The sequence below is a fragment of the Protopterus annectens genome, chromosome 2.part0, assembly GCF_019279795.1.
Source record: "Protopterus annectens isolate FY-2018-M chromosome 2.part0, PAN1.0, whole genome shotgun sequence".
Classification (NCBI taxonomy): Eukaryota; Metazoa; Chordata; order Ceratodontiformes; family Protopteridae; genus Protopterus; species Protopterus annectens.
This window is the reverse complement of record NC_056728.1, coordinates 413,844,595-413,871,976: the sequence shown is the minus strand read 5'-3', so window position 1 is coordinate 413,871,976 and position 27,382 is coordinate 413,844,595. Positions and strand designations below refer to the sequence as shown.

At 42.2% G+C, this 27,382-nt stretch overlaps 1 protein-coding gene across 2 annotated transcripts in view; it reads right to left on the bottom strand.

The window, feature by feature from the left end:
* The window catches only part of CARNMT1 (carnosine N-methyltransferase 1), a 684,763-nt gene that overhangs the window by 481,631 nt on the left and 175,750 nt on the right, over positions 1–27,382 (bottom strand). For both annotated transcript variants that reach the window (XM_044060848.1, XM_044060849.1), the window contains exon 3: positions 5,916–6,082. In XM_044060848.1, the coding sequence (XP_043916783.1) occupies positions 5,916–6,082 (167 nt within the window). The remainder of the gene's footprint in view (positions 1–5,915; positions 6,083–27,382) is intronic.

Below are 27,382 nucleotides of genomic sequence, written 5' to 3'. Positions count from 1 at the left end.
CATTTCAGAGAAATGGATGCCAAAAAGGAGCAGTCCCAGTACTGTGCCTTGGGGCACTCCGCTAATCACCGGCCTCTTGGCGGAGGTGTCCTCACCTAATTAATCTCCTGGGTACTTATCAGTGAGCTACTTGGCCATGCAGCGGGTGATAAAAGGGTTTATACCTAAATTAGTGAACATGCCTATAATGCCCAAGTAGGGCATTATATCAAAAGCTTTGGTTAGGTTGAGGTAAGCTGTGTGCACAGGCCTACCTTCATCCAATGCTTTGGTCACCTTCTCAGGAAAGTCTACATGATTTAACAGGCATGACCTTACATTAACAAAGCTGAACTGTGATGGGTCCAGCATTTGTAGGTTACCCATGTCCTCATTTATCACATCCATGACAATTCCTTCCATTGCCTTACATACGAGTCTGGTAAGACTTATAGGATTGTAGTTACCTGGATCATTGGTTGAACTTCATTTGTGCAGGGGAATGATTCCATTCCTTGGGCAGAAAACCTAACTGTAGGCTCCAAGTGAAAAGTGATTCAAGTGGGCAAGAGAGGTCATGTTTAATGCTATTTATTAAACATCCCGGGATGTTATTGGGGCCCATCGATTCAGTGCTTTTGGCCTTGGAAGGTGATTGTTGACCTGTTCCCTATTAATGGTTGGGGGACTGTGGCATGCCGTATTACATTTGGATTATCAAGGGACGTGGGGAAGAAATTTGAGCTGTCAGCCAAAAGGTTGGCAATGGCCTCCGGTTCAGTGTGGGTGATGCCATTTACAATAAAGTTCTGTGCATTGTGGCATATTTCCCCTAAAGTTACAGACATAGCTGTAGAAAGCATTGTGGTTGTCCTTTGCCGGAGAAGCTATTATTTTCTTTAAATTTAGCCTTTGAAGTATTAATTACCCTCTTGTTACTCAACCGTTTAGATTGGACAGGTAAGTATGGTTTTGTTCCTCCTACGCTTGACCAAGATTTTTTCTTGTGTTGTATAACCGACTGAAATTGTGACTACCCCAGGGTGGCTTGTCTTTTGAGTTTGTCTTATTTTTAATATGAGTGGGTACAGCTAGCTCTATACAGCTTTCAATATGGCTGTACATAGATTTTGTAAATAGCTCAGCATATGCTATGGTGTTTACTGGGTATGGGTATTTGGAATTTAGCCAAGGTGCCGCTTAGTACAGAAAGGTTAGCCTTGGAATAGCTCCTAAATGTTTTTGGTTTCACTGGATCCCCGTATTTAAATTTTATTTTAAGCAATACTGTTATGGTCAGATTTGATAAGTGAAGACATTACACTGAGTAAGGAAAATAACCCCCCACCCCATGCTGGTAAGTACAAGGTCAGAGATGTTTGTACCTCTGGTAGGAGAGAATGGACAAAGTGTTTCACAATGTTGGTATTAAGTTTAGGAATTGCTGGGCTTGTACATTAGAAGTGGTGTAGGATTTCCAATCTATAGAGAGGTAGTTGAGCTCCCCCATTAATATTATATTGGGATGAATGGTGAGGTACTCTAGTACATTGAGATAGGTAGTATGGGTATCTTGGAACATGGAGGGGGACCTATAGGTTGCAAGGATATGGTATGAGACTCTGTTTATGGAGAGTTGCACATGTATGAGTTTCAGTGGGTCATGCACACTACCTGGACTGGACTGGAGGTTGATTTTAATATAGACTGAGACTCAGTCAGCTTTAGTTCCCTCTTGTGCAAGAGCTGGTCTAAGGGTGTGAAAGGCATTATAACCTTGAATTGCTGGGGTACTCTCTGCAACTTTAAACCATGTCTCCATTACTACGCAAATGTCTACACTCTCCAAGGAAAGGAAGACTTGTAGGGAATGAGTTTATTGTTAAGACTTCTAGCACTGAACAGTACCACCTTCAGATTCCTCCATTGGTGAATTTAAGTTGGGAGGTTTATCAGTTTGGCATGGTCTAAAAAAGGCACAGGAGGGGGAGTCTTTGCCAATATCCGAAAGCCTAGAAGGGATAAGTGCAGACCATCCCTGGCAAAGCAGCATGGTCTGTCAACCATGTCCTCCCAGGCCGTCAAATATTGCACCACCTTGGAGTGATACCAGAGGCCAAGCCAATTGTTAAAATCAAACATTTTCTGTTAGTAACATGGCAGCTTCCTTGAATAAGGTAGTAAGCTGTTCAGTGCTAGGCTCATACCTGCCTGAGGCACATAATCAGCGAGCTTGATCATGTCTTGGTCAAGGGAGGTACTTCTTAGGTTATGAACACCCTCATGAACTATGACAAAGTCGTACTAGTATCTGTAGCATAATGACCTGACTGCCTATGTGCCTTGATGGATCCTAGCCCCGGAAAGGCAGTTAACCGTGACTCTCTCCTTACTCAGTCCAGTGAGGGGGACATCAGTGTGCCTCACTATAGAATCACTAATGACCAGGAAATTTGGCTGTGCATTGGTTTGCCTTAAAGGCCTAGCTGCAGAGGCACTGGATACAGTGATACTATGTGTACCTGTGGGTGGTGTTTGAACGGGGTATTCACATGATGGCTGAGGACCCTTCCTTTGTTCATACTGTGCAGGAGGTCTGTGTTTTAGGAAGGTTACCTGTAAGTGCCTCAACATAAATAGTTTTATGTGGAGGATCTTTACCCTGTGCAGTAGGTGTGGTGCAAGTGTCACTGGCAACCTCTACAGGATTCGTTTTAGTTGTATGAGAGAGCTTTGCCTCCCGTGTTAAAGTGTATTTACACTTCTCACATACTGTATATGTTTTAAGAATAAGTGGGTTGTCAGCATACATGAGATAATTGCTACAATGCCTCAGAATACCTGTATCAACCAGACTAGCCACAAACAGTCAGGAAGTGCATATCCATAATTGATGTACTAGGGAGAAGCAAGGGAAATTTAAATATTCAATAGGTCAGTAAGACAAGGAACTTAATGAACAACGTTCAGCTATGTTCTAGTGGTTAAAAAAAATCTGTCTAGAGAGTAATGTCACAAGACTGTAGACCACAAACCCTCCTAATGTAAAATAACTGGTTTGGAATCCAAGTGCTTAAAACAGAACTAAGACATTTTTAGAACAATCACAATAAACCTTCAACCAGCAGTTCCCAATTCAGAAGGGTGTATGCTACCTCTCCTGTCAGAAGAGTGTAGAGCACAGACCTTCCTTATGCAAGATAAAAGGTTTGAAGCCCAAATGTTTAAATCAGAACTAGGAGGCTTAGAATAACAGTTACAATAGAATCAGGCTACTGACAAGCAGTAATTAATGCAGGAAATTCAATGCAACAGAGCATAATGTGCAGCAAAAAGCTAAATAAAGTAGGAAGAAGCAAAAATACAGTAAAAGCAGCTGAATAAAGTGCAGTTTTAGTAAGTGGGGAAGGTAGGAAACGGAAGATAATTTAAGTTTAAGAGACATCTCTCAGAGCTCAGTAATAAGCTGATGAGATGAGACTGGGAGGAGTGTCCAAAATCAGATTTATAGTAAGGGTGGGCAACCCAAAAGCCTCCAAGTTTAAAAGCTCAACAGCAGCAGGGTAGGCAGGTGGGGGAATCTACATCTAAAAAGAGATGCCACTAAATATCTGTCTTTAATGAGGAATACTATTTCTCAGTTCCTCCCACTAACTGGATTTTATTCACAATCTGCAAATGAATCCTTTTCTAGCCAAAACCTCTTAAAACTCCAAAAAGAACGAAAACCTTAGAACAGAATGCAACATAAGAAAAAGATAAACAGAAGTAGCAAAACCTTAAATGAATAACTCCAATCCAAAATCAAATGCAGACAGTGATCAGCAATATTCAGGCAGAGAACAGCAAGTCAAACAAGCACTACAGCTAAATAAAGGTGCCACTAAGTATTCATACTTAAATGAGTAATGCTATACTTCAGTTCCTCCTACTAATTAGCTGGATGTTATTCACTGTCTGCATAAGAATTATTTTCTCTAGCCAAGACCTCTTAAAACTCCAAAAAGAAAAAAAAAAACTTCAAACAAAATAAAATGCAATACAAGAAAAAGATAAAAAAAAAAAAAAATAGAAGTAAACAAATCTTAAATGAGTAACTCCAATCCAAACTCAGTGGAGACAGAGGTCAGCAATAGTCAGGCAGAGAACAAATCAAACAAGCACTACATGCAAATGAATATACACACACACACACACACACACACACACACACACACACACACACACACACACACACACACACACACACACACACAAAATTAAATAAATCTATACAGTTCTTATGTATTAAGTAGTCAGCTACACAAAAATGAATGAATTAAACAGTGCAGTATTAATAAAATGATGTTTATCAGTCAAGGCACATAACGTTCCCACACTATGCAAGTATTGCCAACACCCTTGCAAACAAAGAAATGCAGAGACACACTTCATTCAGTCAAACAGATGCAAAAGTACAAGTCAAGAAAGAGAAATATGATTAAAAAGAATCAAATCAAGTATAAATAAATAATAACTGTCTTTCGGCTTTTCCCAGTTAGGGGTTGCCACAGGGGAACTCCAGTCCGCTAATGACTGGCAGTGAATTTTTACCATGTCGAGTTGCCAGCTTGGCGCCCAGCCATCAAGGAAGGCACACCCACTCACGCACGCACCTACCTGCATGTCTTTTAAAGTGAATTCGACTGTGGGGAGGACATGCAGACTCTGCACAGAAGGCACCCCAGCCGAGAATCGAACCGGAGAGCCTCTTGCTGTGAGGCAACAATGGTAACCACTGCACCACCACGGCTACATTAAATAATAAACAAATATTACATACACATAATAAAATACAAAATTGAAATCCTCCACAAATCCACAAAACAAACAATTGTTAAAGGCACTAAGAGCCCAGACTGTGCTTAAAAAATCCTTCTGAATACTCCACAAAACTACTTCATGGTAGAACCTAAAATCCAAAAGTAGAGAGAAAAATAAAACCATTCTACATAAAATGGACTGCATTCTACAAATTGTGATGATCAAATTAAAGATTTAAAAAATAGCCAAGAAAAAAATTTTGTCTTAATCTAACCATAACACAAAGGTTGATTTTCTAAGTACAATACCCAAAAGAATGGCCAGTGGAGGGAAAGTGGGGACATTCCTCATTCTGACTTTTAGTGGTCTGGTATTCCCCATTTATTACTCTCTGTAACGGATTACTATAGCTTACTTACACAGCTTCCAGTTGAAATACTACAACTTGCAATGCTGAGTCCTACAATGCTGGAAAAAAGGAGTGAAAACAAAGGTGAAGACTGAATATTAAACATTGTTCTTCTCTTTTAAACTTTTTTTTTCAGGTGACAAGCTGCCCTACACACCCCAAAGCAATATATACCAACTCCAAGATTGCTTTAACACATAAGAAAGTGAATATTCCAAGTAATGGCAATCTCGGACCTAGTAGATGTAAGTCTGGATTGCTGGTTATTCAGTCACCACATTCTAGGACTCAGCATTGGGAGTCTCGGCAATTCAAACAGTTAACTACTTACACACTTCTTACAAAATAGCAACTTTAAAGCAGTATAATGAAAAGAATGCTGTACCATACCTGTACACAGCAATTAAACTCTGTCCCTCATTAAAAATCAAATGCATTTACCTCAACACCAACTTAAGTACAGTGTTCATTTCATAAAAAGTTTAATCATTCAAACATTTAAAAAGTCTTGCTCTAAAATAAAAACAACTTCCCATTCACCTCAAAAGCGATTGTGCATCACTCCCAGAATCACTACTAAGGGGAGATTATTTTAAACTGAAGTATCCAGATTTTACAGGAGAAACTGCACATTCTAGTAATACTTACACACATTTTATTCCACTTTTAGGACAGCTATCTTAGCACATAACTAAGACTTCATTCAAGAATGTAGTTGCATTACCATATCTCTTTTGGGAAGGCCCTTTGAATTTCATTAATTATTGGCTGATAGCAAGTTTCTCTCTCAGCTTTTCCAGCTTCACTCCAATCTCTTACAAATTGTTTAATGGTGGAAATCAGTTTATCCATGTCAAAAGTAGAAGCTGGTCTAATTCTGCTATACTCTTCCTGTAAGAAAAAAAATAGAGTAAATTAAAATAAAACTGATAAGTGTTATCCTTCCTATCATCCATAAATAGCAGCTACTGCGACAAAATCAAAGCATACTAACACCTGAAAATGACTGACCTTAAAAGAACTTTTTTAGCAGACAATACAAATGCTATGTAAGATTTCACATTTTAGATTACAAATAAACATTTCTTGCTTTCATCAGAAAACACATGTTTTGTACTTACCATAATGCTAGATCTGTGTTGTCTTCCTGGGTTATCAAATCCTATCAGATCCTAAGCCAGAACTTCAGAAGCTTCAGCTCTAAAGGTCTACCTCCTATCTCCCATAATGCTTGGCATGCCTAAATGTCCTCAGATTGAGTGACCTGCATATACAGAGCCTCCCATACAAAAGAAAACCTGAGGATTAGACCAGAGGGTCCCAACAACAGACTTCAGACCAGCCTGCAAAGTCCACCAAGAGCCATAAATACCAATGACAACAGGGAAGGGAAGCAGACAGAGAAAGTTGAGATGGGTGGAAGAAGACAACACATACAGAGTTAAATGCATAACTTTTGTATCCAATGTTCTTTTTTTCTGTGGGATAGAATCCACAAACAGGCAGATTGGGTGGCATCACGAGAAAATATTCTACAAAGTGGTGGCGCCAGAGGAGGTCATAAATCTGGACTGAATGTCTATTAATGTTTGACAAGGTAGTCTCTGCACAAATATCATCCAAAGAAGCATGACCGAATAAGAACTGATGTAGATACACCTAAATGAGTGGGCTTTTGAAATGAAAGGTAAGGATAAATGTTTCAGGGAGTAAACCAGGGATATGCACTCCAAAAAACATCCAAAGTTATTCTGAAAACTTCCCAAGTTTAGCCCTAGCAAAGGACACAAAAAGTTGGTCTGATTTCCTGATATGTATGGCTCTATCCAAACAGCACCTCATTTTGATAAAGGATAACCGGGCAATGAAGCATATATCCACCTTTATTATTGCAGTTTGGGAAGAAAACTGACAATTGCATTGACTGGTGTACTCTGATCTGAGAGGCCTCCTTAGGTGTACTCTGATCTGAGAGGCCTCCTTAGGTAAGAAGGAAGGACTACCCCGCAATAAAACCGTCTCTCTGAAAAATAAGGTAAGAAAGGACACAGTATAAAGCGTGCAGTTCAGAAAACTGATCTAGCTGAAGTTACTGCAATAAAGAAAAGTGTTTTCCATGTCAGAAATTTTAAGTCCACAGTAGCAGCTGTTTTGAAAGAGGCCTTGATAAAGGCTTGAAGAAGCAGCAAGTACTAAGGAGAAATCTTCTCCTTTACTGAGGGTTGAGCAGGAAAGTATTCTTTAAAAAGACATTGGACAATCTTGGACACGCAACTGGTAGATGTTTTTTACTCACTGGGAAATGTGAAATGGCCATCAGCTGAACCTTAATAGTAGAGAAGTTAGCCCTTGACTGAAAAAGGCTACCTAGGAAATCTATGACTGCATCGAACAGGACTAGAAAAGGATCCAAGCCCTTTGAAATGGCCCAAATGATATATTTTCTCCACTTACTTTTATGAGCCTTTTTGGTGGAAGGGTTTTGGGAGGAAGAGAGAATATACACAACCCTTTCAGAAAGCTTGGGATCTTTAGCCATCATTGGAAGTCGTGGAACGAAAAGGTCAGCCAGAGAGATTTCAGATTAATTTCAGGGTAGGATATCAAATCTGGAACGAGATCCAGAAACCAGGGAGGCTGTCACACGAAGGGAAACCAGACTTGTCAGGGCCAGAAGCATGACATGAGGATTAAAATCGCTCAACAACTGGCTACTTTCTGCAGAAACTTTGGGGTTGAAAGGAGTCACAAACAGATCACAGCACAGCTGGCTGAAAATCTGTGCAGGGGATTGGACCGGGTTCCCTCTTATTTTTGTACAAAACCACCTCCATGTTGTCAGTCTGGATAGAGATCACAACTTTGTGGCGGCAGTCGAAAAAAGCCTGCAACACCAGGAGGACTGCTCTCATCTAGAAAATGTTAATGTACAAATGTGCCTCTGACTGGACAAGGTAGCTTGAGACATCTTCTATTCATAATGCCCCACTCCCCAAGAGGGAAGTGTCTGCAGTCACCATGGCTGTGGGGTCAGGAAGAACAAAAGGAAGTCCTGCGACAACATGGTCCATCAAACACCATGATATGTGACAATGGCAAATATCGATGAGACGAAAAGGAAAATTTAACAGATGAGTTGTGACAGACCACTCGACTGAAAGAATCAGCAAGAACACTCTCTTGAAGAATCTGGCTAGCGGAACAAGAGACTGTGGTGGCCATCAGACTGGGAAGTCAAAGAAACCAGACAAATAAGCTGGTGGCCTCTGAAGTAAAAAGGTTTGATTGCTATCCTTATATCTTCATGCCAAACTTGACAGAGGAATTTTGACAATTTGAATGGTGGTGTCCAGATGGAAAAGATAAAATCTACAGCTTAGACAGGTACTGTATTAGATTTATTGAAACTTACTGTAATGTCTATTGACAGGCAAAAATGAAAAAGCAAGGTGTCCCTCACCTGGAACAATGATGCCCTTGAAGTCCACCATAAGGAGCCAGATATCCAGCTATTAAAAAAAAAAAAAACAGAATCCCTGCAGTTTAAGACAAAATGCTACCACTGCCATGCATTTATTGAACTGGAACCTCCTGGAATGCCTTGCTATCTTTATGTGGTAGTAGGTATCCTTGAGGTTCACCAAACACAGTCATCCTTCCTCGTAGAGGTAGAATGGCTGCACCATCTTGACTTGACCGCTGATCCTCTCTGGTATGGTTGGACCTGTTGGATGACGCATTTTCTGAGCAGCTTTGAGTGCCTACTACTGCTTCCCTTTGCTGGTGTGGTGGTAAGTCTGGAAAGGACTTTTGTCTCAAACTTGGGGTAAACTGAAAAGCAAAGGTGTAAATCTCTGGAAATGACTCTCGTCACTAAGGCGTCTGACATGACGGCCTCCCAAGATTCGGGGTGGAGAGCCAAGCTCCCCCCAACTGACTCCAGAGAGCAGCAGTTTGGCAAGACTTCAGGAGTGCTGAAACGGCTTGCCAGAGGAAGGTCCTCTAAAGCCCTGACTTTATGGACCACCTCTGAACCAGGATAACGCCTGTTAAAGTCCCCCCCACGCCCAATGGGGACCTCATTCAACTGCAGCATTCTAAGACACCTGCTGTGACTTGCAGAAGAAAGTACAGTTGTATAAAATCTTACCGTAATGGTAGAAGTCCTTCTTTTCACTGGTGCAGTATTGATTACAATAGGGATCCGTTGCCAAGGGCGGCCCAACGTCTGGCCAGTATACCAAGCTTTTAGGTTGCTTTAAGGTATGCCATGCATCACATGTTTGCTCCTCATGTAGCATAGGGCATTAAAGGTAACATCCAGGTATACCATCCTCAGAAATGAGAGCCCCAGTCAGAAATGACAGCCCCAGTAGAAACACCAGTCCAAGAAGTATAAAAGTAATCAGTATATGCATAAGAGAAATGGACTAGGGAGGTGGAGGGAGGAAGTGAATACTGCAACAGGGAAGAGAAGGACATTTCACTGTTGCAGTATTCATTGTAATAGGGAGACTACCAAACCTCAGGAAGAAAGTTTGGAGGAGGAAAGACCAGCAGAGCTCTCTAGGAATCCATGAAGGATGGTCCTAGCAAAACCAGCTCTAGCTCTGGAAACTGCATCCAACTTGTAGTGCTTGGTAAATGCATTCACAGAAGTCCAGGTAGCTGCCTCAGGAATAGAGTTAGTATCAAAACCCTTAAAAAGAAAAGTACCAGAAGAAGCCATAGCTCTAGTAGAATGGGGTCTATATCAGATGATCGAAGTTCCAAAACTTCAAATCATTAAAGGACGAACTTTAATGCCCGAAGTCTCAGAACTTCGAACACACACACAAAAAAATTAAAAACAGTACCAAACAAAATGCTCTATGCAGGGGAGCAGGGCAAGCCCCCCTGCACCCCCCCCCGCTACTTAAATATACCAACTCCGAGATTGCACTACAGTGCAGTAAAGGGAAATCTTCCCTTTCCCCGCTCTATGGCAATCTCCGTTATATGCTTCAAGGTTTTACAACTTCGATCATTAAAGTTCGTTCTTTAATGATTCGAAGTTGTAAGACATAGGACAAGAACCCAGTAGAATAAGCCTTAACAGAAGAAGGAAGGATCGTACAAAAGAATAACAAAAAAATTGTTTGCTTGGACACAGCCAATCCTAAGGACCTAGGAGGAAAAGAAGCAAAGAGCAGATCAAATTTATGAAAAGTGTTAGTCTTATCCAAATAAAATCCGAGTTATCCATGCAAATCGAATGTGTGCAGCACCTTCTTACTAGCAGATTGCAGAGAAGGGGAAAAATGTGGGCAAATTAATAGAATTATTAAGAGACAAATCTTTCACCACCTCTGGTATGAAAGAAGGATTACAAAGGGACATCCTGTCCTTATAAAACACCAAGAAGGAGAAGCTATAAGGGCTTTAAGTTCAGATACCCATCTAGCAGAAGTAAGGGCTAACAAAAGTGCAGTCTTCCAAGAGCAATGCTGCAAGGAAGCTGAGGCTGCACGCTCAAAATTGAGGCTGGGTCAATTCTTCTAAAACAAAATTAAAATCCCAGGGAGGAGGAACAGACTTCCTGGGAGGTCTAATATGAAGGACACCTTTAAGAAACTGTTTAGCTTCAAATCTAGAAGCTAAAGGAGGTGATAAAGGCAGACAAATAGAAATAGCTGATAACTGGACTTTAACAGAAGAAGAGACCAACCCAGCATCGAACAGTTCACACAGATAAGAAAGAACCAAAGCAACATCCACAGAAAGTGGATCCAGGTTACAAGAAAGACACCAAACAGAAAACCTCTCATTTGGATAAGTAGGATTTCATAGTAGTGGGTTTCCTGGCCGCCTGCAAAACCTTAAACAAGTCGTAAAAAAAAAAAAAAAAAAAAAAAAAGGGGGGGGGTGCGTAGGAAGAATCAAAATCCTATCACCCACATCAAAATCCTATCACCCACAATGTCAGTTTAAGTGGAAGCTGAGGATGGATGAGAGATCCCTTGTGTTGTGTGAGTAGGCCCACTCTATGCAGTAACTTGTGATGATTGCCCCTGGCTAAATGCAGAAGAGGGAACCAATGCTGTCTCGGCCAAAAGGGAGTCACTAACAAGATTTTTGGAGCATCCGTTTGAATTCTGAACAGGACTTTTAGAATAAGGGGAAGGGGATGAAAGGCATAAAGAAACATCCCCTTCCAAGAAAAAGAGAAGGCATCCATCTTCTGAACTAGACTTGGGACAGGCATAAAGAAACATCCCCTTCCAAGAAAAAGAAAAAGGCATCCATCTTCCAAAACAGAGGACTTGGGACTCTGGCACAAAATAGAGGATGTTGTCTGTTCAGAGGGGAGACAAAAGGATCTATTTGAGGAGTATCACACTGGTGGACAATGTTCATAAACACATCCCTGTGAAGCATCCATTCTTGGGAATGAGTCATAGACCTGCTCAGAGAATCTACCACAATGTTTTGACCTGAGGGAACGTAGACTGCCCGAAGTGTCACTTGATACTGGATAGCTAGTTTCCACACTAGGAGAGCTAACCAGCAAAGAAGATAAGACACCCCCCCCCCCCGTTTGTTGACATAACGCATCACTGTGGTATTGTCTGTAAACACAATGAGATGTCCTCAGGAGAAGACAGGATGAAAGGTCTGAAGAGTCAGCAGAAAAGCACTCATCTCTTTGATGTTGATGTGCTCTTTCTGTTGAAGAAGCAACCAGACTCCCCGCACTATTAGGGGCTCAAATGCTGCTCCACATCCCACATCTGAAGTGTTATGTGAACAGTTTCTGAGAGGGAAGAGATGGATGAAAAGGTAGCCCTGGAATGAGAATCAACTGCTGAAACCACCACTGAAGTTCCTGCTTGATACATGGAAGAGGAGGAAGTAAAAATACGAGGGATAAGAATGCTAAAGCTAAACTGTCTTTAGAAACCACCAAAGTTTTCTCATGTGGAGCTTAGGAAAAGGCAGGCTAGGAATGGTGGAAGCCATGAACCCCAGAGCTCTGGCTGCTACTGAAGCCAGAGGAAGAAGGGATTGAAAAGGAAATGAGAGTTACGACCTTGGGAGGAAGGCAGGGATGTCAGCATTGGAACAGTCTGGAGCCTGCACCCCAGAAAGACATGGTGCTGAGAAGGAGTCAGAAATGCCTTTTTGACATTTATTGTGAACCCCAGGCTCTGCAGAAAGGAAATGGCAAAATGAAGACTTTACAACAAGGTCTTTGGAGAGGATCATCCAAGAAGGGAAAGACATGAAACCCCCTTAGCCTGCAAAAAGCATTCACAGGATCGAGGCATTTGCTGAAAAACCTTGGGGCAGTAGAAAGGCCAAAGGGCAAAGTGGACAATGAAAATGCCAGAAAGCAACAGAGAAATGTCTAAACTTCCTGAAAAGGGGATAGGTCATGATATGAAGACAAGCATCCTTAAGGTCCAGAGACACCATATAAGCCTGAGAAAGCAGAAGAGGGAACAAAGTATGAAGGGACAACATACAGAAAGAGGGGACCTTCAGAAAGGCATTTAGATGAGACAAGGTCAGAATAGGTCTCCAAGTTCTCGCTTTCCTGAGCACTAAAAACCTTCTGGAGTAAAAACTCCTTCCCCTTTGAGAAACTGGAACTTCCTGAATAGTTCCTTGAGTCAAGAGATCCTTGGAAGAAGGCCAACTGCTCCTGAGGGGGCTGAGGAATTCCTATAAAATGGGGGAAGAGATTTCCAGACCACGAAGTACCCTTGGTGGATAATGGAAGAACCCAGCAGTTCTGAGCAATCTTTAACCAAACAGGAAAAGAGAAAGAGACAGATGAAGAAAAAGAGGAATGTGGCTGAGAAGAACAGGACAGTCAGACAGTACCCGGTTTGTCAGGAAAAGGAGACTTCTGGTGCACAGACGTCTGGGTAGCTGTAGCAGGAGGAGCCTGTTTCCCAACCTTCTTACCCTTGGAGAGAGGGCAAGACTGCCTGTGAACAAATGCTGGCTTATTGGGATAATTTTTCTGAAATTTAGTCACAGACGAAACAAAAACACAAGTGCCTGCAAGTCCTTGCCCTTATCCTGAAGAGACTTAAACAAATCAGCAGAAGCATCACCAAACAAGTGTTTGTTGTCCAAAGGGGCATCCATCAGATTAGCCTTATTGCCATCAGGCAAAGACTGAAGCCAAAGCCAGGAATATCCCCTCATAACAGAAACAAATGAAGCAGCCCTAGAAGAAGCATCTCCTGCATCATAAAGTACAGTTTTGTACCTATCATAAATGTAGATGTTCGAGTGCTCATACAGCTGCAGTCATTACAGATGGGTTATCCTGCCATCAGGCGGGTCCTCGGTCGGCCGAATTCCAAAGTCTAGGTCCGGCATCGGTTGTCGTCGCTTCTTCCCTGACGTCAGTGCGGCAGGGGTAAAAAAGAGGCAGCCGACGCCATTTTCTTCAGTTTTTCTTGCCCCAGATGTCAGGTGCCCCCAGAAGGAAGGCAAAACATAAAGTTATGCAAACATGTGAAATAGAATAATCAAAAAACAGTAGTTGCAAGCAAATACACCATAAGAGAATACCCCAAATAGGTTGTAAGATAAGGTGTTTGTCATAAGGCCTGTCCTGAGAGGGGACGGAGGGGGGGTAACCGGGACTGCAGCTGTATGAGCACTCGAACATCTACATTTATGGTAGGTACAAAACTGTACTATGTCCATCGTGCATACAGCTGCAGTCATTACAGATGGGAAGAATCCCAAAGCTAAGTAAGGGTGGTAGGCACTAAGTGGAACTAGGAGGAGCGAGGATGCCCTGCAAGACTGCTGTGGCAAAACCCGCTCTAGATTTAGATTATAGTGGAAGGTGATAGTGCTTAGAGAAAGTGTGCACTGAACTCCAAGTGGCTGCTTCCAAAATGTCCTTGGTAGGAACCCCCTGAGGAAAGCTGCAGAGGTAGCTGTGGCCTGGTGGAGTGGGATCTAATGCATGCAGGCACAGTTTTTCCATGAAATGAGTAACAAAAGCATATGCAGTGGGCTATCCATTTTGAAATTGTCTGTTTGGAAATGGCCTTTCCTTGAGCACCTGTAGTATAGGACACAAAGAGTTGCTCGGATTTCCTGAACGGTTTTGTCCTGTCCAAATAACAATGAAGTTGTCTGTGAATGTCCAAGGAATGTAGTAGTCTTTCCCCTTTGTTTTGTGGATTTGGATAAAAGGTAGGTAAGTGGATAGTCTGATTCAAAGCTACACTGGATACTACCTTTGGCATAAAGGTAGGGTTGGTTCGTAAGGAAACTCTGTCCTGATGGAAAATGATGAATGGCTGCACAGCCATGAGGGCCTGTAGCTCCGAAACCCTGCGTGCTGAGGTGATAGTCAGTAGAAAGGCTGTTTTCCATGACAAGTATTTTAGTTCTGTTGAAGAAGCTGGCTCAAAGGGAGGAAGGGTCAGCTTTTCCAATACGAAGTTGAGGTCCCAAGCAGGGACTGGTGGTTTCCTTGGGGGTTTTATATTTTTTGCCCCTCTGAGGAACTGCCTTAAGAGAGGATGTGAGAATAAAGGAGGATCTGTGTTGTATTGTGCAGAAATGGCTGAAGCGTGGATCTTGATGGAGGAGAAGGAAAGTCCACTGTTTAACATCTCAGCTAGGTACTGTAAAATTTGAGGTATATTTATTACCCAAGGATTCTGGCCCTTTTCTTGATTCCAGGAACAAAAACGTTTCCATTTGGCAGAGAAGGCTTTTCTAGTAGAAGGTCTTCTGGCCTCCAAGATGACATCCTGCACCTCCTTGGAGAGGAGAGTCTGTCGGGAAATCAAGGAATTCTCCATGCAGCTAGATTTAGGGTTTTGAACTGGCTGTGATGGGTTTTGTAGTTGGTGCTGGGACAAGAGAAGAGGGACTAGATGTAGGATCCATGGTAGGGAATGTGTCAGGCTCTTCAGGAGTGGATACCAGTGTTGCCTTGGCCAGTCTGGAGCAATGAGAATCATTTGCGGCCGCTCTGCTCTGGCTTTTAATAGAACTTTGGGGAGCAGAGGAAGAGGCGGGAAGACATAAACTGTCAATGTTGTCTAATTGAAAGAGAGTGCGTCCACTTTTCAGACCTGTGGATGATAGGTCCTTGAACAAAATTTTTTCAACTGGTAATTTCTGTGGGTAGCAAAGAGATCTATGTCTGTCTGTCCCCATGCCCGAGTTATCTTTGTGAAAACTTGAGGATGCAACTTCCATTCCTGCGGATCTGTCATATTTCTACTTAGGTTGTCTGCCAGTGTGTTTTCCTTCCCTGGCAGGAATTGTGCCTGTAGTTGGATTTGCAATTCTAGTGCTGTGTTCCATAGGGTCATGGCTTGCCTGCACAGGGGGTATGAATGAATTCCTCCCTGTTTGTTTATGTACCACATCACTGTGGTGTTGTCTGTCCTTATCAATAGCTGGCCTGGATGCAGTAGGTCTTTGAAGGTCATAATAGCATTTTGCATGGCTAGCATTTCCTTTTGGTTGATGTGTAGGTGCTTCTCTTTTTGGGACCATTTTCCCTGAATGCACTGATCTGTCATGTGTGCTCCCCAGGCTTAGTCTGAGGTGTCTGTTGTGATGATTTGAGTTGCTTGAAGTACGCAGAAAGGGAGATCTGTGTTTCTTTGGCATGTTTGAGCCCACCACAAAAATTCCGTTTGAAGGCATGGAATGAGTGGTATAACTGTTTCCAAGCTGTGGCTGTGTTGAGACCATAAGTTTTTTTAGGTACCATTGAAGTTTTCTCATATGCAGCTTTGCACATGGGATTAGTAGGATGCAAGATGCCATGAATCCCAGAGCCTGCAGGATTTTCCTTGCAGTTAGCCTGGTGAAAGTTGCCATTTTGCTGAAGTATTGAGACAGTTGCCCTTGTTTGTTTGGCGTGAGGTAGGCCATCTGGGTGGTTGTATTCAAGCTTGCACCCAGGAAAATTATTTGTTGAGAGGGTATTAGTTTTGATTTCTTTTTGTTGACTGTGTATCCCAGGAAGTTCAACAGTTTTATTACAAACACCAGGTGCTGCAATAGTATGTCCTTGCTGTCCGCTTGGATCAGGCAGTCGTCCAGATATGGGTAGATTTGTATTCCTTGTAGTCTGCAGAAGGCGATTACTGATGCCAGGCATTTTGTAAACACTCTGGGCGCAGTAGATAAGCCAAAGGGCAATGCAGAGAATTGGTAATGGGTTGAACCTGCAAGAAATCTGAGGTATCGTCTGCAATCTTGTCTGATAGGGACATGCAGGTATGCCTCCTTGAGGTCCAATGTTACCAGCCAAGACTCCTTGCCCAGCATGGGAAGAAGTTGCTGTAATGTGAGCATCTTGAATTTTGGCACCTGTAGATATGTGTTTAGGATGGACAGGTCCAAGATACGTCTCCAATCTTTGTCTTTCCTTGGTACCAGGAATAGTCTGGAATAAAACCCTTGACCTTGTTCTTTTGCAGGTACCTCTTGAATCGCTTTCATGTCCATGAGAGCGGAAATTTGTTTATGTGCCTCTGCCCTTTGATTTTGTGGCAGGTTTGGCATGCCTCTCATTTTTTGAAGGGTGTGAAAGTGGAACCTGTAGCCTCTGTCTATAATGTCCAGAATCCATTTGTCTTTTGTAACAATATGCCATTTTTTTGAAAATAATGCCAGTTTTCCACCCAAAGGTGCTGCCATTAAAGCTTTGCTTGGCAGGTGTAGGGGGAAGTCATTGTGTCTGTTTTCTAAATGACTGAGATCTATCTTCTCCACCTCTTGGGGTTGGTGCTTGCCACTGTCTGGCTCTGAAAGATCCTTGAGGTTGCCCTCTACCCCTAGGGCGTCTGTATCTGCCCCTTTGAGGTCTGTCCGTGGCTGGAAAGGACCAATTTTTTGAAGGCCAGTTTCTGCTGAAACGTGGAGGTTGTATCTGCAGGAAATCCTTCACTGTTTGCATTGATTTCGCTTTTTCCTCCATTTTCTTTAGTACCTCCTCAGCTTTAACACCAAACAATACATCTTTTTGAAGAGGTGCATCTAATAATTTAGCTTCAACATGATCTGGTAAGGTTTGCTCTTTGAGCCAAGCATGCCTATATATTACAGACCCCGTAAAAGCAGCTCTACATGAGGCCTCTAAAGCATCAAAACCACACTGCAAGGTATGTTTACCCACTTGCTCTGCACCATGCAACAAATCCTGCAACTCTTTTAAATCTGGTTGTTCTGGTTGTGCCATTTTGCTTTTCAACTGAGATAACAAAAACTGTTGATACTTTAACATATGGAATTGACAGTTTAATGCCCTCATGGTTAAAGTGGCCAAGGTATAGACCTTTTCCCCCCACCTTTCTAAAGCTCTGGAATCTCTCTCTGAAGGTAATGGGTTTTTAGCAGTAGAGGCCTTAATTCCCTTGGGGCCCTGTGAAATAGTTTCTGGGTCAGCAGTATGGCTTTTATATAGGAACTGGCGAGAATCAGGAACCCGGTAATACCTGTCTGGTTTAACAGGAGCTGGAGATAAGGAATCTGGATTAAGGCTGGCTTCTGTGTACACATCATCCAATATATCTAAAACAGGAGGGATAGCCAGGGGCCTATGCTGGGGGAGCAAAAGAAATTCCCTGAGCCTTTTCTTGGAATCTGAGTAATCTTGGCCTTTGCAGTTAAAGTGTTCCCTCAATGTATGGAGGGTTTCCCCAAAAGAGTAGTCCTCTGGGGGGGAGACCGAGGGAATAGACTCCTCAGCATCAGAGTCTTCGAAAGGTGAATAGGCATAATCCTGGTCCTCAGAGTGTTCTGAGGTAATAGAAGCTTGATCTGAGGAAGGGTAGTCTTCCTCTAATCTGGGTCTTTTGTCAGACGGGGTTGAGAACCCCTGATAAGAGTAATCAGATCCTCAGCCATTTTAAGCATCTGCTTTTTAGGCATGTGGCCTTGAGAGGAGGTCTGAGGACCCTGTTTTTTGGTTTTCATGACTGCTTTAAATTTAGTGAAAGCTTTAACAGAGAAGGAGGAAGGCCTGAAGACACCTTGAAAAATGGCAGGCCTGTCTAAATTCTGAGTTTCCCCGCCAAGAGTGGCGTCGGTATCTGCAGTAGAAATGGGGACTGAGGAGCCTGCGACCTTGGGTACTGTAGTCACCGGTAATGTAGTGTCATAGGTACTCAGGGGCTGCGTAGGCACCTCGCTGAGAACCGGGGAACCGGTAGTCGGCCTAAGCATGATCTCAGTGGTCGGTGCGGACCTCGGATGTCGGTCCTTATCTTTGCGTCTTTTGCTCAAAACTGGAGTCGGAGTATCCGACGACATGATATAATTAAATTTTTTGCCAAAAATGAAGGATGAACTCCGCCCGGCGCTTAATAGTGCGCTTGTTGAATCTAACACAAAAACGGCAGGCCGAGATGTCATGGTCTGGGCCTAAGCAAGGTATACAGAAAGAGTGGAAATCCTTATGCGGTATTTGCTTCCCACAAGAAATGCAATTATTAACTTTATCTGACATCGGTCTGAGGCAAGAAAAGTTTCCCCAACGGGGTACTTAGCTTTCAAGAAGACTTCGGCTGAAATACTTTCATAAATCTCAGGAGCTGGCCCACCAGCACTTGTGAACTGCTTCTGCTTCGGGCACTGCGCGGCAAGAAAGACTGGAGAAAATGGCGTCGGCTGCCTCTTTTGTACCTCTGCCACACTGACGTCAGGGAAGAAGCGACGACAACCGACGCCGGACCTAGACTTTGGAATTCGGCCGACCGAGGACCCGCCTGACAGCAGGATAACCCATCTGTAATGACTGCAGCTGTATGCACGATGAAAATCTACACTTAATAGAATGGCGAGCCACCTGGGACGAACTCCTCCCTCCAGAGTCAGAAAGATCAGAAATTACCTGACAAGCCTTGGAAAGAAGGGCCAAAATGTACCTGGACATATGGGTCTGATAACTGCAAGCCCTAAAAGCTAAGGTCGCAGAAGTATATATCTTCTTGCCTAGTCTTTCCATAGTTCTGCTATCTTTATCAGAAGGAAGTACCTTAGTCGAAGGCAGCAACTGAGATGGCTTGTCAGAAACCACAAAAGGGTCAGCTGAAGGACACCTGTATAAAACTGTACAGTCCCTCAGGCATTCTATAAAACCTAATGGGTTTCTTGGTGACAGGGGGCTAGGAATCAGGAGCCTTACAGGTCATAGAAAAGGCATCCAACAAAGCAGAAACAGGAGGAACAGCAGAGGGTCTCGGAGACTCCATTTACAAGAGCTCGTAATACCTCTTCTGTACCTCCGAAACCTGGGCAAAATCCCACTTAAAAAGCTCCATCATTCTAGAGTTTATGTCCCCAAAAGAAATTTCCTGGAAAGAAGTGTCAGGATTAGTAGATTTCTCTTCCTCAGACCCATACTCTAAATGAGAGGGAATCTGAGATGAGTAAGCAAAGGATTCCTAATCTGAATTCACCTCCTCCTCAGAAGAATCCTGTTCCCTGGGTATTTTAAGGGGAGTAGATGACCAAGGGGGAGCTGGAACAGAAACTCCCTGAGGGGGTTTCAAAGTCATCAAAGCATTAAACGACCCCTGACTGAAATTCTGCAATTCATTCTGCAGATCCTTAGAAGCTGAAGAAATGTGCTTAGTCTTCTGCTTTTTTTTCAAGGGGACATCCACCTTATAGAACTTGGAAGGATCAGACTCTGGACAGTATTCAATAGTAGTAGTCAGGACTTCATCTTGGACCAAAATTTGAGGAACACCCCTAGGTCCCTTGGAAATAATCAACTGCAGCTCCCCCTGAACATCCAAAGTGGTCTGCAAGGCCTCCAAGGACGTGCTTAAGGTTGGATTCCTGCCGGCCTCTAAAATGGTCATGGCAGAAGAATGCAATGGTGGAGCCATGCGATCCTCTGGGCTTTCACTCGCCTAGGGAAAGAGTCAGTGGAGGCTGAACAGCAGAAGAATCTCACCTAGATTTCTTGCCCTTCTTCTTCATGGATGACTAACCCTAGGAGTAGGAAGTTCCTTCCATTGTGCTGTGTCTTCAGCTAACAGCTTAAGACGTTGATTCTCCAAATACAATGCCAAAGAAGACAGCTGTCTATGGAGGGTCTTAGAAACAAAGGCCTGATAAACTGAACAGGACGTATGGACGTGGGATGCGTGGAGACAAAATAAGCACTGCTCATGACTTTGTTTATGGGCAATCTGTCTCCCACACTGGCATTTGGCCTTCTTGCATGACATGAAACCACACAATCAACAAAAACAAAAGGAAAAGGTAAGATACAAAAAAACTCAGAGCACTTATCTGAAACGGCTTGGTGAATGAGCAATGGAAAGGGCATCCAGACTAATAATCAAGGGATGGCATTCAGACTAGCAGCAAAGAAGTTGTGAGGATGGTACGCCCAGACATCACCTTTATGCCCTATGCTACACGAGGAGCACATGTGTGACGTAAGGCATACCTTAAAGCAACCATAAAGCTTTGGTATACTGTCCAGATGTCAGGCCACCCTTGGCAGGGGATCCCTATTGTAATGAATACTGCAACAGTGAAATGGAAGGACATCAGCTGTTCCCCTCCTCTGGTTCCATGAAAAAGCTCTCTGCATGGTGGAAACGTGAAAGCCCACTGCACAAAATGTCTTGCTATCCTGTTTGCTCCTGGTCAGTCTACCCTTAACATTTGGTGCAAACAAGGAAGACTCAAAGATGGCATTAAGGATGAACACTTGAAAGCATGTTACAAAATTACACACGCACATCCAAGCACTTTGGCGGACTGCAACGCTGATACCCACCAGATGTGTTGTACCATCCTCTGCATTGGAGATGACTTGCATGGAAACATTAGATATGGATAGCTTAGTGGCCAACTAAGTTTCTAAGGCTGTACAAGACTCGAATGAAGGTTGAGATGCCACAGACTTAGTAAGTTCAGAGATTATGTCTCTCTGAAGCCTTGTCAAGTGTGCCACATAATTCAGCACATGGAGGGCAAAAGTGACTGAGGCATATGTGCGCTTCCAAAATCAGTCCAATGCCCATCACTCTCCATTTGAGGGATGAGCTGATGCACTCTCTTCAGAGATTTCTTAGGGGCTTCAGTGACTACAAGAACAGGTCCTTTAGAAGCAAGTCCTGCAATCGATATCTTTGGGCAGGAGCAAATTTTTCTTTGGGCATGCATGGTCCAAGATGTGGATGTGCCTGCACCAAAGCCCTCAAGACTGACCAACTCTTCAAGGGAAGGGGCCTCAGTAATCCAACCTCCTTACTGTCTCATCAAATCAAGAAGATCACTGAAGGAGGTGCCATCATGGGGAATTTACGGAGCTCTTCCTCTTCATTGAAGGGGAATCCTCAGTCAGAGATCCCTCAGAGGAATCTATGGGTTTCCTTTTACACTGAATCTCATTATGTACTCATCAAGGGGAAAAGGTGGGGCAGGTATAGAAGCATTGGGAAACCCCAGGTCCAGGCCTGCTCAAAACTGGACTGTCTCTGGAAGTGTTTATGTGAAATGAGTCTCAGGAAAAAGTGAAGATCAGGATGGATCAGACATATAACTGGATGAGCTAATCTCCGAACAAAACAAAGTCCTCTCTACATCATCGAACACCCAAGGCTGAGTGACTGGGGAAGGACCCACTTCAGTCCACAGACCTTGGAGAGACTCACCACTCCGGCCACTGACCCAGCTTGATCCAACCCTGAGCTGTGCAGGGCCGAAGCACCAAGGGGATGGAAGGCTCAGACAACCTCAGAGTCAACCCTGATCCCAGACCTCCAGCCCCGACTCTATGGTTCTAGGATGCATACAGCTGCAAGGTTCAACATATCAAGGTGGTGGCTGATGCAGAAGACAGCAAAGCTGTAGTCACTTTAGAATAAACAACATAGGTATGTGCCAGATCTGGGGTTACCAGTGCCAAAAGATGAAATGGAGAAGGAGCAACCAGTAAAATATTAGGACACTTTGCTCCACCCTTGGGGCTGAGGAGGAGAGGGTGATCCCCAGATTGATCTGGGCCTTCTAAAAGGTTAGCATTAACTTCTCCTTAATACTTTTGCAGATAGAGAGGAAGCCATAGAGGACAGGTATCTCTACCTCCTGGACTGTGAAGGGGAGGACCAGACACAAGGAGGACAGGGCTCTGGGAAGAATTCAAAATCCAGAGTTAATACCCGGGAAGGGGGAGTGGAGCTGATCAGACTACAGCGCTGCAGATAAAAAGGGACTATGGATGTCAAACTGTGGAAACCCGAGTGGCTCTGACAAAAGAGGCAGCAAAAGCTGTTATTGATAAGACTGTGGTAACCACCACCACATTCACAACTTGAGCAGAGAAGGCCAAGGGTCTTTGGTGCCAGTTCATCCTCAGCAGAGGAATCAACAGCTCTTTCTTGGCCTCTCTCTTTCTCTCTACTCTTTTCCCTTTCTGTCTCTTTCCTGCCTCTGTACTTCACCTTATCCTGATTTTAAATTTTCCTCTACCAATTTCTTTGATGGTGAAAGCTTAGCAAAACCACTATTATTTACATGCAGTGGAGCTTTACAAGAACATGTTCAACACATAAATATGAGGAGATTTAGGCATGCAGAGCATTACTGGAGAGAAACTGGAACTCTAGAGTTGAGGATACCGGAGTGCTGACCTCGGATCTAGTCAGAATCAATAACCCACAGGTTAAAGTGGATGGAAAAGAAAACACTGGATCCAACATTTTGAAAATTACTATTATTGTTGTAAACAGCTTTATTAAATTATCGCTTAAGACATATGCATAGACACACGCATACATTAGTAGAAGAAATAAACCACATTAAAACTTTTTTCATTTACATACACTATACATTACATAGACATACTTTCTTTACAACTCTCATTTAGTCCAACATTACATAAATTGCTCATTTCCCACCTTGCCTTAAACCTCACTCCTTTCCTCCGCAACATTATTTTGCATGTTTTGTTCCCACAAATTCCATTTTATCATTTAATTTGCTCCTTCTGTTTTCTAAAGATCCAGTTTCCAGTTCTTTTATCCCTTTTGTAATATTCAGTACTTCAAATATAGTTGGTTTAGATTTTCATAATATTCAATACTTCCAATATAGTTGGTTTAGATTTTCATTTCCATTTTCTAGTAATTGCTTCTTCTGCAGCCAGTAGAATTAAAATGAATAAGGCATTACTAAGTCTAGGCAATTCAGATCCTGTGCCCTAGCTCAAAAAATCATTTCTTAGTTATAGCCATTTGGTTGCCCAATATATCTGACACAGTACTGTGTAGCAAAGCTTTTAAATCTGCCAACCCATTACACTCACAAAAGCATGTTCCCAGTTACCTCTTTCGTCTTCACCACACCTCCAGCACTTGCAATCTACCTGAGGAAAAATTCTTTGAAGTCTACTTGAGGTATAAAAATACGCATGCGAACACTTCCAAACAAAAATCCTCAACTTTCTGGACTTAGTTGCATACTTGAGAGCCACACATGCATACAGTCTCCTGTTGATCCTTTGTAAATTGCTTTTACAGTCTCTCTTTCCGATCTTTTCCAAACTCCTCTGACTGATTCTTATAGTTGCCGTGCAATATTTTATATGCCCTACTAATTATCTCCTTTTTCACAGCAGCTTCTGCTCTGGATTCAACTACAACTCTACTGCAGTACATCTTTCACTTGGGTCTTTCCCTGTCTCCTTCTCTTTGCCTATACTCAGCAGTTTCTTATCTGCTGTCCAAACTTCTTCTCGACCTCATCCCACTCTATTACCTTCCCCTCTCTAGTTATTTGCTCCAAACACCTTGGTTCCTTTGCCACCCCCCCCCCCAGCTATTTTCTCTACCCTGTTTAAAGTCATCCCTACAGTAAAATTTCCTTTCTCCATTACCATGTTGACTTAGTTCTTACATTCATAAAGTTGTATAAAGTATTCTAATATTTTGTATGGCTGTTATTCTCAGCAAGGAACTGCATCCAAAATCCCACTCTGTCCTTAATTCTTGAACCCCCACCAACTTCATCATCCCTTTCCACTTTTAATTTATAACCTTCGGATTGTGATATTTACATAAGCCTTAAATGCATAATTTTAAAATTAGGTAATCCTAAATTACCTTGTTTTGTGGGGATGCTCTGTTTATTCCAATTAAATCTTGTCCTCTTCCTTTCTCAGATTACTTGATAAAAAATTGAATGAATTTTTCTTCACAGCTTCTCCTCTGTTTGATAAAAATATGTCCGACCTGTACATATAACTAAAGGAAGTAAAAACATTTTCACTTGTTGTACCTTGCTATCTTTACCTATACACAACAGCTTTGAGTTTTTCAGTTTTTGTGTTATCTTTTTAATCTCTTTCCACATACCCTTAGATGCAATAATACAAGTCATTTTAATCCATACTTCTAAATACTTCATCAAATGTCCCATAAATATGGGTTATTTCTGAACCAATTCATGGGTAAGTACATAATTTATCACTATAGCCTTACTTTTATCTTCATTAATTTAATATTCTGAAAAGATTTGAAACTCTCTCGTAATGTTCTAGAACACTGAACAGTCCTTTTCTGGATTTATTAAGTACAAAATATACAAGTAAAGTCAACTTGTCTTGATTACCATACTAATTATATCCTTGAATTTCTGAGTCCCTTATTTTCTTTGCCAATGGATCTAAATGTAAAAAAATTAATGGGGAAAGAGGACACTCTTTTTTGGTTTCTCAGTCCAAACATAACTTATTGGAGGGAAACACTCCCATTTTAATTCTTGCTTACAATCCTTCATATCACCACATTGCCACTGCGGTCAGAAAGTCCTTCTATGTGGCACACCTCATTACTAAGGGTTTTGGACACAGGAAGAAAGAGGTCATTGTCTCCCCCTACTCTTCCCTTATTAGGCCAAATATTGAATACAATGCCCCATTTGGCATGTACCTCACTAAACACCTACAACAACTGGAGAGGCCGCAAAAGTATCTCACAAAGAGGATCCTAGGCCTTAAACATTTGTCCTCTATGGACAGACTCAAAAAACTCCCAACTATTCTCTGTCTCCCATCGCCTACTTAGAGGCGATCTCTGCTCGACTTACAAAGCCATGCCTGACCCAGCTCTGTTAGAAATGCTACATCTAAAGAAATCCCAATCCCTCCGCACCACACACTCCAAAGACCTCAACCTCATAGCCACAATCAACAGAACATGCTGGAGGGTCAGGTTCATAACCCAGAGGCTGCCCATGCTATGGAACAGACTTCCCATACATGGCAAGCAGAGCACCCCACTGGCCCTCTTCAAGAGAAGCATTGACGAGTGGATTGGAAATAGAAAATTCACCCCAGGGATCACTCCAGTGGCTTTACGCGACAGAGGCACTGGGAACTAAGGTCCGGTGGCATGATGCCAGGGTAATCCTTTGGGCTAGGCTTGTAAAGGCTCCAGGGCCATTAGCCTAGTACACATCTAGGAACCTACATTTCCTCCTAATTTACCTTATTATATCAGTGAGTGCAAATGCTTCCAATGCCCTACTCATAAATCCCAGTTTAATCTGTTGAATGCTTCCTCTGCATAAGACCAACTAACAAAAGTGGTATTTTATTACATTCTGCTTCCCTCAGGATCATTATTGTTCTATTAATGCTGTCAAATGTTTGCTTACCCTCCACAAAACACAATGAACCATATGTATCTATTTCAGCAACAATGAACCATATGTATCAATTTTGGCAACTCCTTTGCCATTCTTTTAGCTAGTACATTCATAAAACTTTATAATCATGGTTTAAAATTGAAATGGGTCTGTATGAGTCTGGGTCTTTGCTCTCTCTGGGTAACAGAAACACCACAGCTTTCTTCCAAAATGGTGGTGCTTCCTCTCCTTTTAAATTACTATTAAACAAAATCTTCCAGATCTTTATTATTTTTTTCCCTTCTAACTTCCAAACTTCCATAGGAATATCATCTGTTCCTGGAGACTTTTAGGCTGATCGATTATACATCACGGTTATAAAAGGTCCATGAGATCAGTGTTCTACCTTGGAAAACAAATGTATTTATTTATTTATTTGACATTTGTTAATTGGGTTAGTCCAACTGAGCTGAAGCCCATCTTCAGTGGAAACCCAAGGAGTAAAGCTCCAAAATACTGAAAGAGGAAGAAGTATACCATATATAAAATAAAGTAAAACTAAACAAAGGAGACAAAGAGAAATAAAATACAACAGGTTACAAATTTGATGAATAAAAATTATAATTATGTTACATACAATAAACCTACAAACCTACAAACATGATATAACTTTATACATGTTATATTACATAAGAAACTGGGGTAAGCTGTTTTAGCCATTGCATAATAAAGGTGTTTGCTTGTAGAAAAATTAATAGCAGTACGGCGAGACATTACGAGCAAAAGGAAGAAGTGAGGGTTTACGTGGGGTCCTAACAAGGGCATGAAAACTTCAACTGTCAAGAAAGCACAGAAGAGACAGCCTCAGTATTTTTGTCCTCTAGTGCATGCTGGATGATTTAAAACCATCAATAGAACAGTAAAGAGTTCAAAACATGAATAGTTTGTGCACACTGGTGGTACAAGCAACAATAGCACTAAATTAGCATCAAATACCAGGACAAGAACACGTTACACAGAGGTCTGTGTCTGGCCTTGCCTGAGGATTTGGGCATGGGGTCCATTCGATTCTGACTTAACTGTATTGTGGAGATGGAACAGACAATCATTTATTTATTTACTTATTTGACAAATACAAACTTACAAGTACGTAAGTAGGTAAACAAATGTTATTTCCTTCTATCTTAACTATTAGTTGTCTCATCTTCCGCTAACCTTGGCATAATTAATTGTTTCATAAAACTTCCATTTGTGCTCTTTCTTGCTTTCCACATTCCTCTGCTTTATACATTTTTTTGATAAAATTTCCAAAATATCTCTAATGCTTTTATAGGATCTCTGGTTATTTTTCTTGTCATAGGTTCCTTAAATCTGGTGACAACCCGTTATGCTTTCTGTTGCCTAAGCTGTTACGCAAAAAGTTTTGGTACTCTGGAGTTTTCAAAAAATAATAGCTTAACTGCAATTTTTCTAAACTCGTGTATAATATCAAAATACTCTCTTATTTCCTCTTCAACAGTAAACACTTGCTTCTATTCATGTTCTGTCAGA